Source organism: Lycorma delicatula, chromosome 1 (genome assembly GCF_047948215.1).
Source record: "Lycorma delicatula isolate Av1 chromosome 1, ASM4794821v1, whole genome shotgun sequence".
Classification (NCBI taxonomy): Eukaryota; Metazoa; Arthropoda; class Insecta; order Hemiptera; family Fulgoridae; genus Lycorma; species Lycorma delicatula.
The window spans coordinates 259722627-259736869 of NC_134455.1; the positions used below are offsets into that span (position 1 = coordinate 259722627).

Here is a 14243-nt window from a genome sequence, read left to right on the forward strand (position 1 = left end):
CATACAAATATCTTGACAAATACATTATTGTATATACAGGCAATTCATTTTGATGAGGTTAATAGAGTATTTAATATATTGCATTTAGTAAAATTTAAATTGTTACTTTAACATTTTTAATTTTTTTTGTCATTATTGGGTTATGGGGAGGCGCATGTTAGATACTTGCCACAGGTGCTTCATAACCTCATTACGGCACTTCTTAGAGCATGTGTTCAAACGTATCATGTGCATGTTCGAACATGATGCCTCTCACAGAAAATATTGTGCAAGCAGATATTACAATGAATATGTACACATCATGTTGGAACCTATAAATTGATCAGGTTTGGACACTTCATACATGCACATTCATACCTATCGCTATCAATGCAGCTAAATAATTTTAACTATATTTCATAGGGTGTGAAATATTCATTACATATTTTTTTTACTTTTTGGGGATCATTGAGCTAAAAAGGTTGAGAATCACTGGTTTAGAAGGTGTTTTGGAAAAGTGAGTAGTGATTTGTGATTGGATGATGCAAATAATGGACAATAAGTAACAATTGGTCTATCTTACAAAAGAAAGATTATAGAAAGATAATAGGTTAATTGTAATAAATTAATTAGGTTAGTAGTAAATCGCTGATAAAAGGTCTCAAGTAGTTTAAATGTTAACATTATGTGAATTATTTTTATATAAACTAACATTGTTGGTTAAAAATTCATTTTTACCTTAAATTCTTCTAGAAGACTAATTAGCCTCTCTGGATCTTTAGTAACCTGTCTAGGAACTACTAATATCGATCTAGGTTTTGGTGATAGTAGTGGTCCCCATATCTCACTGACGGCATCTACAAAAGTTAGTGCAGTCTTGAAAACACAAATGTGTTCATTTTTTCCATAAGGGAATTCTCTCCACTGCCATGTTAGTCGATTCAGGATTGCAGAATGTGGTATTCTAACACCTGCATGACAATTATCCAGATTAAGAAATATATTTTTAAAATGTGATTTTTTAAAATAAAATTATAGTGAACACGAAAAAGATCTGATTTTAGCTACATATATATTCTACAATGGTTGGACCATTTAAGTTCAGCAGATGACCACAAGTATGTCAGTTAAGTTGGCACACTGAAATAGTGTTAATGCGGTTCAATACTGAATTTAAAGCAAATAAAAGAAAATCAGTTCTTCTAAAAAAAAGAGTACTAATCACTAGCCATCATTAAAATGTTAGCTGTCAAAATTTTTTTAAATAGACATTTGAAAAGACACACTAATCTAATGATAATATTCTTAACAAACATAAATAACTCTAAATACTTACAATATTTAAATTGTGTTATGTAACACAATTTAAATATTGTAAGTTAAACAATATAACAATTGTTAAAACAATGTTGTTTTAACAATTTTACAATAGCCTATTGTATATAAAAAAAAAATAAAAATATTCTTGACTTTATCACTTACACTTAAAATATAGAGAAATATCAAACCATATACATAAATAATGTGGTATTAATTTTCATTTAAAATTTAACATTTACCTATTTAATTTCTGAATTTTATAAGAAACATTAAAAAATTCACTAATAAATTTTCATAATCAGAACACTGTGTGAAACTAGTGAACTTTTACATATGTCATTAGGTCATCAAACATATAAATTTTTTTTGTAATCACACACACACACACTTAGAAAAATAAAAAAAAGACAAGAATCAAAGTAACAACTTTTGTTAAAGGTTGAGTGATCGATCAGTCAATTCATTTGATCAGCAATTTAAATTTAAGAGATGTATGTACATTTGCTGATAATGCTGATGACAATCAGCAAATTGTCTCTAGGTGAGACAATCATTTGATAATATCATGGTAATAGTCTGATGATCAGATTTGATATAAAATATTGAAATACGTCAATTTTGCTTTTTATAAGCGATAAGTAGGTTTAACACAAAAAAAGCCACAATTAAGAATATCAAAAGGATATTTTATAAAATTCTACCTAAAATTCTTTGTAGAACTAAAATAAGTGAGACTGCTCACAAAAAAATTCAATTTTTGCATTTTTAGTATTAATAAAAAATATTCAAATTTTTTAGCTTACTTTTTAAAATGCTGCCCCTTTTTTTAAATTCAGTTTCACACATTGAAATTAATTTTGGTGAAATCATTCAACAAACTTCATCAATTAATAGGCACTATTTTTTGCAATGAAAACATTCTTTTATTATAAATCCAAATTTAAGTACTTTGTAGAAAATCAGTATAGGGCTGTTGAATCTAATCCTGACCCTTACTAGTTACAAAAGCTGAATGTGCATTTGTCTGACAGTTATTACCAGAATAATGGTTCTTTGTAATGTAATTACAAAATATACATTTAGAAAGAGAAAGTATGCAATTACATTTAATCAGTGCTACCGACATAAGGAAGTAACTGGAAGAGGAAGAGTAAATTTGATGTTTTATAAGCATCAAAGAGGAATGAGATGAGCATTCAGTGCAGCTCATTATGCAAGAAAATTGTACATAAACTTGTAAGTGTGATGTATGACAAAAAATAATATTCATCTTGGAATTAGAATGTTAAGGATTAGTTCATAGGGTAAGCGAATTAAGGTAAGTTTTAGGATAGGGCTCAAGTTAGCTTCGCAGAATACAAGTCATTTTGAACTCTTAAATAATTCCTTATATAACGTTTAGAACAGAAGCATACGAACATATGGAGAATGAATATTTCAAAAAAAAAATTTATCAGAATTACTTAACGCCAATGTTACTGAAGCAATCTTTAGCATGGTACGGTATCAATAATTGTGGGAAAAAATGGTTTAAGTGAAAAAGATGCTAAAATTGGCATAATACATTTAAGTAAATATATAAATTATTTATTCAAATATATTTCTCAGAATTTATCATATTTGCTAAAACTCATTGTTGATGAGTTTGTTAATTACTTACTGATAACGCCGTGAAAAATACATTAAGACAGTGATTCCCAAATTTTCCCTAAGTAAAAGTATGACTACTCGTAAGTAAGAGATAAAAATAAATAAAACTCTTGTATCTTCATTATTTTATTACTTTATTAAAATTAAATTAATAATCATAAATGTCTTGGTTCAGTTAATTATGAAGCTTTTATAATATATCGCGGCGCCCCTGTGAAGAGGCCGCGGCGCATAGTTTGGGAATAACTGCTTTAAGAAACACATTTAAATAAGTGAGCCTGAAGAGTTTAATACTTATTGAGAGTAATTTTTCTAAAGTCGGTACTGAATTTGTTATGAATGATCTGATCATATACCTTATGCTATCATATCTTTATAAGAATATTTTTATTACATTAATTTATGCAGTTACGGAATTTTAGGCGATTATCATTTACCGGTTGTAACAGAGAAAGAGCTTACCTTTAGGCACTCCTGTACTTCCTGATGTATAAAGGACAATTCCAATTGGATTATCGTTTCTGGGTAACATTTGGTCATCTGGAATTGGTTCAGCTTGCATATTCATTGCCTCTGAATCCAGTTCCTGGAAGGCAACAGCATTCTCCAAATTGTACAGATCACTTTGTTCATCTAAATAGCAAGAAACATGTATAATTTATCTACAAAATTGTGTCTCACTTGTATGTCTGATTTATTAGCTATATATATAGATTTTCTAAAAAAATAAATCTTATCAAAATAAGTATGATAAATTCAGTTGTGTCTTTAATTTTGTCTGACAGAATATTATTGCCGGTGTAATTAAATCGGCAAATATCATTTTGTAGGAAACCTTTTTGAATTTAAAACTATTTGAATTTATTTAAAACTTTTAATATTTCTTTATACATTTATTATAACTAAATTTATACTACAGGTATTAAAAATAATCTGATGTGGGCACTACATGACTTCCTTATACGCCTATTAAATTACGTATACACACTTTTTTTTAAAATGAAGAGTACATAAAATTTTATTTCATTAATAACGTCTGATATGTTTTCATATGTTTGTTTATTATTATTGAATTATTATTTATTGTAAATTTTTTTTACAATGAGAGGTTAATAATATTAATAAATCAATATATTTAAATTAAAAGAAAAAAGTTAAAAAAAGAAGATCAAGTCGGATTCCAACCGATGCGCCTTCTCCGTATAAGATCCAAATATTTCATTAATTGAAATTCCATTTGGCTATAACTCTGGAGCCGATGAAAAAAAGTACTGCGTATGATATATCGTTGAAAAGGTCTCAATGAGGGCTTATTACTGCAGTTAAGAAAAAGTCCAAAATTCAAATGTTTTTGGATTTTGGGCTTTTTTGGACACTTTTGGTTCAGTTGATTGCAATCAAAAGGGGAGATGCACAACTAGATGTTACAACAGTCTTAAATCCAACATTTCAACATCCTACTACTAATCGTTTTTGAGTTATGCGAGATACGTACATACATACGTATATATATATATATCTACGTACCGACGTCACACCAAAACCAGTCAAAATGGATTCAGGGAAAGTCAAAATAAATATTTCCGTTGAAATCTGAAAACCGAATTTTTTGCGATCACAAAGAAGTAAAAAAAAAAATCGTAATAAAAAAAAAGGGATTATTATGAGATTATAATACATACAGTTACCATGTTCACAACAATATCATTTGCACAGTTTATTTATATAATTTATATAATGATAAATATATAATAATAATAAAATTAATTCCGTGTGGAGTTGTCTGACCTCCGTCGGGCGCGTCCCCAAGTGGTGGATAGGGGAATGCATGCAGATACGCCGGATAGATGGGAAATAAAATACCACCCATGGACCAAACACAATCAACCCTCGTTTGCGTGTTAGGTAGCTTTCTTATGAAATCCAGCTATTGTAATGGGTACAATGATTGGAGTTCCAAAAAATTTCGACATACCTTCGCGTTTCACATCCCCAGATCCCAAAACCACCGTCAATTCAACAGTTTATATATATAGATATAGATATATTTCACTTTCTTGTAGACACGATAACTGACGTAATTTTGCGCCAATCACTTTCAAATTGATACATAAAATATAACTAACCAAAATCTCAGTTGAGTTCGTTTATGGGCAAAATCAAACCATGGAAGTGAAAATGGAGGGCTTTTTCGAAAAAAAAAAACAAAATATCGCTATTATTATCGTTTAAAGTTCCTACTATTCGTTGGATAAGGGCCTAAAATTTATATAAGTAAAGTTTTTTTATATCACCAACTATTGGTCCAGGGGGTGGAAAAAATAGGGTTTCGAAGACAAAAAAACATACCTACCTTAATAAACATAGTATCGAATCGGTTTAAAGTAGTCGTTAGTCCTCTAAACATTACCTAGAACTTTTGTCCGTAAAACCTTTTGATATGACCAACACTTAAGACAGGGGATGACCAAAATATTGCTGGAATTGTAAGATGGGGCTTGTCGTATGCTAAACATATGAAAGTTTTTTCACATGCAGCCATTGTCGTATTGAGTAAATTTGAAGTTTTTCTTAACTTTAAGGTGAAAATCTTTTTATCCTCTACTTAACACCGGTGAAATCTACCTCCGCCTTCCGGCGTGCCGAAAGGGATGTTTTTAGACTAAAAACACACCGTAACCTACAGTGGAACCGATCGTACTAATGGGTGACTGGCTGCACGTTAATGAGTCGCAAACGATGGCCACAGGGCACCAGGAGCACCCTATTGTAACTGTATGCCCCATCTGCAATACGCGTAGTCTCTGCTGCAATGATCTGTTTTCTCCGGTACTTTTGAGATTTGAATGAAATCGAAAAAAAACGAATCACCGATTTGAGGGGCCTCTCAAAACCCTCGTACAGTAAAAAGCCCTCCCGGCGAGGTGAAGAGAAGAAAAACAACAGTTGTAGATCCGGATCAGCTTTTCCAAACAAGTAATGTAGATGTTATACGAAATACCTTATAGTTAAAAGTACAGAGGAAAATTTTGAGGCAGTCAGTCCTTTCTTAATTGAGAAATCGATCAGTGTTTGTGCCGGATCTGCGTCAAAAACATCAACCGTCTGCTTATTTAAACGTTAACAGATCATAAAAGTAAGAAGTTGCTAGAAATGAGAAAGATTGGTGATATTGACATCACGATGTTCCTGTGCATCGATTGCACGATTGAAAGTCCTGACTTCTAATCGTACTGTCGTATCGGAGAAGATAAAAGCCGGTAAACAAGGCTGAATGTATGAGCATTCGAACTTCCACCAATTCAATAATTTCAATGTAAACGCTTAGGACACACCGCTTCAAAATGTCCCAGAACCAAGGAATGTTTATGTGAGAATCTGTGGACCGTGATGGGCTTTGCATGGAACAATGAAGTGTGTCAACTGTGAGGGACAGCACTCATCAAAGTCACGGCACTTCCCACTGTACAAGCAGGAGATGGCAATACAGGAAGTAAAATCCCCGCAGAAAGTCTGTTATCTCGAAGCGAAAAGGTCGTCTCCCCAAATATCCCGGAAAGGTATATTACGTTCAGGCACTTAAAACTATATCCTCGACCGTTCAAATAATTATAGAACTGATGCAATTAGGGACGCATTTCATAAAATACGGTGGAACTCGCGAATAACGAGCTCGCTTGTAAAGATCAAAATTCCGGGATTTGTTTGGTTTTCTATCTCATTAATGATAAATTAATTTACTTTTAGCGAAGTATCGACGCATCATAAACTTGGTTATTAGATAATTTTCATTTTTTTTTAAATACTGCAGTTCAGAAAAAGTTAAATAAAAAAAATAATCTCAAAGCAAGGGGAATTCCATCTCTTCATTTACGAAATATACATTAACAATTTATAAGTATAGATTGTGAGGTTTTATCTTAGGCTTGTTCAGGTCAGGTCTGAAGGGTGAACAAAAGGTTAGTAACAGGAAGTTGTACAGTATGTACAATTCAAGTTCCATTGCGGTATTACAAAGGCTGATAGTTATTTTAATTATTGGGGTTTTTCTGTTTGCAAAATTCCAGGAAAGACTGGGGCCAACAATGATCCATCAAAACCGCCCAAACAGGTTCATCGAACTTTATAGCAATTTTAAATGATTTAAGTGATAATCTGAAGAGGGGCGGGGTTAAAGTTTTACCTGTCCTAACCACACTGGTATATTCAGAAGTCATAATTTTCAGTTTAAAAATACAGTAGTGAACCGTAGAATCAGTTAAACAATCAGTATTGCGTTGAAATTATCGATCAGGTACCCAGTAGCTAAATACAGTACAGTAATACTGTAGTCGCGTCAGTGAATGCGTTTTCATTTTAGTGTTTCTTGACTACCATGATGAAGACGATATACTTACAATGACAGGTCAAAAATAGAAAGAGGAGTAAGGAGCGCCATTGTGGCTAACAGGATTCCCTATATGTGAACACTTCCAAGGAAGCAAGCATATACTGCTTAAATATATGTTGTGTTGAAAGAATTTGGTACTTTGAAACCTGTGGTATTGAAAGATTTGTTTTCTGTACAAATTTAATGAGCTTATTATCCACCGTAGGCAACAAATCTACCACAGATCCATTACTCAAACAATTCTTGATTTGCACCACAAACTAAGACTCCAAGGCTCATCGTTCGCTTTTCTCTGGAGCCCTCACCATTCAAGGCATTCAAGGCAATGAGGAAACAGACGTTACCACTAGGACTGTTGCAAACAGTTCGCTATAAGATAATAAGAGGCAATTAATGCTGATCTCTTGTTTCTCTTGTGTGGTAGAACTACATGTAATGAAATGGAGTGACGACAGATGGATAATGACTGGAAAGTGCAATCAACATGAAGAAATTTTTATCACCAGGCTGACTTGGGTGTACAACGCTAACTTCATCCTACCTTTTTCAAGGATGACATCAGCCTATCTGCTCTTTTAGGGTCCCACTTACAGTGAGGTGCAATGAAGACTGCATTCTCCAGACTGAGTTTGAATCCAGATGTAGGATGAAAGGCAACATCACAGAAGACCTTGCAAATGACCAGCTAGCAATAGACCAAACTATAAATTTCTAAAAGCTGTAAAGCTTTTTTATAGTATATGAAATACTGTAGTTGAAATAAAGTGATTTTTCCCTGTGACTGAAATTAATATAGACCTCAGATGCCAAGCCTCAGAATATAAAAAAATAATAATTCCACGTAAGGTATGAAATGATGTTTCTACTAATATTTATAATAACTTTTATAAAAATAAATTAAAAACAGTTCACTTTCTATATATATATATATATATATATATATATATATACATATAAATATGTATTCTGAAGATCTTCTTACAACTATGAAGCAATTTCTTTCTTAATGATGATATTACAGTTAGTGCTGTTGCTGAGATGTACTTATCTAAGTAGTTTGTTCAAATAGTATATTAGATCTGGTTTATTTTGTTCATCAAATTGCCAATGGATTTCCAGTCAGTTTTAAATGAACAATATTTACTATGGTATCATCGGCATTACAGCTGAGGAAGAAGTTTTGTTGTAATTCTTGAAGGATCTTTTAAGAATATTTCAAGTATTTAAAAAGTGAGTTGTTTCATATTTGTTTTTGTAGAAGTTTAAACTATATTTTATTATGTTGTTTTAGAATTATAATATTTTTTTTCAATTTACTTCTTTTGCCAAAAATATATAGTTTTATTAATTCTTTTCTAATAAAATATTACTAAGTTAATTTTGTAATAGCCAGTATTATGCAAATTATAAAAACATCAAAATAGGTTTGAATTAAATACTTATCAAATACTTATTTTTTTCATAATTATAATCCATATTTTTACACACATAAAACTTAACTATTGCATTACAAATGCAATAGTTAAGTTAAATACAATTAATTTCATTATCATTTCTTACTATTAATGATTTGATAATTTGTAGTAAAAAATTTAATATTGTAACACTTGAAATATTCATTGAAACTTTGCTTTTATGTTCATGATTGCCAGAAGATCTTTTGGGAGTTGATTATGGAGTTCTTTCATCATGCTGATCAGTGAGTATAATTAGTCTGTACATTGTCTACCAAAGAGTGGTACTGGTAACGGCACTGATGAAGGAGCCATATAAAGGTATAAAACAGTTTTTAAGCTAGCTCACAGTAAGATAAAGTTTTTACAAATTTCAGCTTAAATTAATGATACATGTAGTTTTGAGTTAAGGTGTACTTTTAATTGAAATTTAAACACAGGTAGTTGATTCAAACAGTAAATCATGGATATCAAATTAATAATTGAAAAAAATTCCTTTTAGAAGCATAAATTCTAATCTTTTGAAAATAGATTCGTTCATTTTTTAAATTAAGAGAAATTAAATGATTTTTTAATTTCATTTTTTCAATTTTAAAAATCAATTTTTAGAATATTCTATAGTGTGTTATTAAATTTTATCATGTTAATGTCAATGACATACTCATGTCATGAGTAATTATTATTTCAAAAATTTGAAAATGAGTTATAATCATGAATTTTACGTTACGTTTACTTTACGTTCTATCTTATATTTTGTCTAAAAGAAGAGGGGATGAATTTAATATAACGGAATTTCTTCCCTGAATAAAATTATCTGATGCAATCAGTTTTCATTTGTTAGAAAAGAGTTATATATTTTCAAGATGTTCTGTATAAATATACTTACTACTATTATCTTCTTCTATTATGATGAGAACAGGTTTAGCCTCTGAGATGATATGTTTCACTCTGGTCGGAGGAGCACATTTATCTATTGGAAGGTAAGCAGCACCGGTTTTCCAAATAGCAAGAAGTGTCAGAATGAGAGCGTCACTTGGAGATAAGTTGACTGCTATAACCCAGTCACCATCAGAATTAGGTTGACTGTTTCTGTTATGAATTTGTTTAAGAATATTTTGGGCTAACCGATTAGCTGCTCTGTCTAGTTCTTGGTAGTTTAACTTATGAACAACATTGGATTGTAAACCTGAAATGAAATCAGTTATGAGTCTAATTATATTTTTATTAATAATAGAATTAAAACTATGCATATTATAAATGAAAATAAGTTAAAAAATAAGAAAATAAAAACAAAAAAATAGAAAATAAGTTAACTTGGAATGAGGAGATCCTTATCAGAGAATTATTAAAATTTGGTTTATTTAACATACTCTGACTATGGTGCCTTTTCATTAATGCACACTATTTTATTTCAACTATGCTACTCACTAAGGTGTTACAGATGTTATGAAACCATTAGACGGTAAGGAATGCAGTTTGTCATTGAAACTATAATTATAATTTCTTCCCTTTTATTTTAACAGTTAAACATTAAGAAATATGTATGATTTTCTGAATAGGACAAAGGCTATTCTGCAAAACTTCCACTTCTGCTTGTACAGTAATCTAATCTTTTTCTGTTTGCTCCAATCATTATAAATATTTATAATTTTTTTTTGATTTTAGAACATCTGTTTTAAAAATGAAATAAAAATAATTTTTGTGCAGGTCTATACAAGAAAACCGACTTACATTATTCTACTTTGTTTCCTTTAGAAAGTATCTACTCATTCTAGTCAACTGTCTAACTTGCTCTACCCAAATTTTTTCGACTTTAAATTGAGCGTAACTCAAAAACAACTCAACCAATTTTCATCAAATTTTCAAGTGCATAACTTCAGTGTCCCATGAAGACACAGAAACTTTAAGATGTTCTATGGTGAAAGTAATGGAAAAAGTTCATATAAACATAGTTCTGGAAACGCCTTGTTTTCGAGTTAAGGCTAGTGAAAGTTTTACTAGAAATCCGGCCCGGATTTCAGGTCTTCAAATTAAAAGAAGCCCTACAATAATTTTTAGGACCGAAATTAACGAGTAAAGTGGATGGTTTCTTATGTAATCTGAGCTAGGAAATAGGATAAAAAAAGTTCAGAACTGAAATTTCAGTAGTTTTTAAGATACTCAATGTAAAACTCAAAATTCGGTGTCGAAAAACAAGTTTTTTTTTTTTTTAGGTTTGTAGCTTTGTTAAATGACTAATAAATACGGAAGAACAAAACTTGTATAGAATTTAATTCTGAGAAAATTAATGTAAATACAGCCAATAAAACACAAATAAAAACTTTTAAAAATCGGTATTTTAGTGAAGCAAAATATACAATTTTCATTGTAGACCATATTTTACAAGAAAGTATTACCAACCTGTACAATAAAGTTTACAAAACTATTTCTAAAGTAACATACATTTTAAATTTGGTTTTTACGCGATTATTTCGTTTTACTTGTGTAAAATTATTGAATATACACAGCTAAAATATTGTTTTATAAATTTTGTATTTATTTTAAAATTATTTTCAGTAATAGCGGTTTTGTTTTTAAAAAAAATACTTATTAGATACAGAAAGAATAATTGGATTTTCTATCTATGTTTCGTCTAGGTTATGTTTACTTTTTATTGGCTGTATTTACATTAATTTCTCAGAATTAAATTCTACACAAGTTTTGTTACTAAATCTTTTGCACTTATTAGTCATCTTACGAAGCTATTGTTTTACGAAACCTAAAACAATCTTGTTTTTCAACACCGAATTTTGTGTTTTATGTTGAATATCTTAAAAAAATAATGGTGTTACAGTTCTGGGATTAATTTTATCCTATTTCTCAGGTCAAATTACACAAGAAACCACCAACCAACTTTACTTCTTAATTTGGGTCCTAAAAATTACAGTAGGGGTTTTTTTTATTAGAAGAGCTGAAATCCGGGTGAAATCTTTCTCTAGCCATAACTCGAAAAGAAAGCGTTCCTATAAATTTTTTTCATTGTTTTTACCAGTAGAAGATGTCCTGAAAGTTTCTTCGTGGGACTTTTCTGTGTATATATATATATATATATATATATATATACACTATATATATATATATGTACAAGGAAACCACTATTTAAGTGAATGGTATTTTCATACTCCACAAATATTAGAGTAATATTTAATAGAAAATTTCTTGCAATTTGACAATCTAATGATCGTTAATATTTATCTAATGGTTAATATTTAGGAAGAATTTGTGGCAGATTGATGTCATTAATGGATGTTTCGCTGTTGCAATGGATGATTTTAATGGTGTTATTAATTGTCTACCTGAACTTTGTACAAATTAATACTTTTTAATAGAGTTTGACACATTTAATTAAACACACAAATTAATATTATTTTCTAATAATTCTTCATGTTAACAGATAGAACACGGCATTCACAACACAACAAATGAATTTCTTTTGGCTATTACATATTTGTTGCTACAATTCACTTACTCCAAGGGTTTAGATAAATCAGACCAGTAATTGATGTTGAATTGCAAGAGATAGTTGTAGATCTAACTTGTGGTGTATACAGCAGATTCCAATGATTCTCACAGAAATTAGTGAATTCATAGCAAGCATACTTGCGTTAAAAATGACTATTACTGAAGACTGGAATTTTTTATTGTCATATTCTTAAGTAGTTCCATCCGCATTTATTATTGATAAAAATAAAATAAAATAAAATGAATGTCAAAAATTATAAAAAAAATAAATTTCAAAAAACCATGAAAGAAAGTGAAAAGAATAGTTTAGTTCAGTAAAGAATATTTTACTGAATCACATTAAAAACTCTAAAAATTAATAGACTGGAGAAGATGACCAAAAAAGCTCAAAAATTTAAATTTAGTACTTTAAGTGAGTCTATTTTAACTCACACTGTGAGTCTATTTTAACTCACACTGTGAGTTAAACCTACTCTTTTTTGTAAAAATATCTTTTTCACATTACTTAGGCTGTATGATTCTTAAAACCTAATTTTATTCATATTTTAAAATTGATAAGTTTAAAACTTTGTCATTGTCTAAACACCAAAACATAAAATTTTCATTTAATTTACTGAATATCGGTCTACATGATCCGTATTTATGGAAACCAAACATTTTTTGTATCTTAAAGACGTGTTTTGAGTTTCTGAGGGAGCACTAAGAGGTGAAATATACTTTTGACAGAATATAATTTGACACAATTTAATAATGCAAACGAAATCGATTTAATCACCACAAAAGAATGTGCCATCTATTAAAACACTCAGAAAATTCGCAATATGGATAACTGAAGTACAATCATTGTCATTAATGGGAATTTCGTCCACGCTTTATTACATCTGAACACGGAGAAGCGCAGTGGAACAGTTTTATTCTTATCTAAAGTTAGATTGTTACAATCCATCCAATAAATAGATTCTTTGAACTGCTATTTTAGAATTTTCAATACTTTTTAAATAATTATCTTTGAATGTAGATACAGTAGCATCATCTGCGAAGAGGTTAGTAATGATTGGTTGAGAATATTAAAGAGATAATTAATAAACAAAAAATCACCGGACCAAGGACATCTTTTGTAGCACTATACATTCTATATCTTTGTGTGTTCTTATCAAACGATGAAATTTAATTTATCTGTTTACGTTTGGTAAGATATGACGTAGTCAATTGTAAGAAATTTTTCTGAGAGCCTAGTTACTAAGTTTTTTACTGGTAAAAAAATGTGAAATTAAATCGAATGGTTTATTGACATCGCAAAAAAAGGAATATTTTTGTTATCTACGCTGTTTAATATATTTTCTAAAAATTGGGAAATGACGGTGACAGTAGACAATATTTTCCTAAAATTATGCTGAAAATTTATACGTTGAAATTTTACGTTTACTTTTCGTAATTTTTTTCAGGTACTTAAGAAAATACAAACAATAACGAAGTCGGCCAAAAAATTTTGTAAATTAAGGGTTGAACCTTCCATAAGGAGTGAAATAATATCGGAAGTCTTTAGGCACTTTGAAGTACTCTACTGCTAAAAGATTCGTTAATTAAATTTATAAAAAGAACAATAATAGTATCTACAACTTCTTTTAAAATACTGGCAAGAGATTCGTCAGTACCTTTATTCTTTATACTTTAAATTACAGTTTTAACTTCCTGTGCATCAACGAGAAATAAAAATATGATTCATCAACAAAATTATTCCAGGTGAAAGGCTTTTTGATTTGAGTACTAGATCATGGATACCGGTGTTCTTTGGTGATTGATTGGGTTTCAATTAACCACACATCTCAGGAGTGGTCGACCTGAGAATATACAAGACTACACTTCATTTACATTCATACATATCATCCTCATTCATCCTCTGAAGTAATGGTTCCGGAGGCTAAACAGAAAAAGAAAAGGTGAAAGGC

The 14243-nt window shown here is 30.1% G+C and overlaps 1 protein-coding gene across 2 annotated transcripts in view; it reads right to left on the minus strand.

The window, feature by feature from the left end:
• The window catches only part of e (nonribosomal peptide synthetase ebony), a 105690-nt gene that overhangs the window by 41252 nt on the left and 50195 nt on the right, over positions 1 to 14243 (minus strand). For both annotated transcript variants that reach the window (XM_075376397.1, XM_075376402.1), the window contains exons 3-5: positions 9680 to 9979; positions 3412 to 3582; positions 718 to 950 (exon numbers count right to left, since the gene is read on the minus strand). In XM_075376397.1, the coding sequence (XP_075232512.1) occupies positions 718 to 950; positions 3412 to 3582; positions 9680 to 9979 (704 nt within the window). The remainder of the gene's footprint in view (positions 1 to 717; positions 951 to 3411; positions 3583 to 9679; positions 9980 to 14243) is intronic.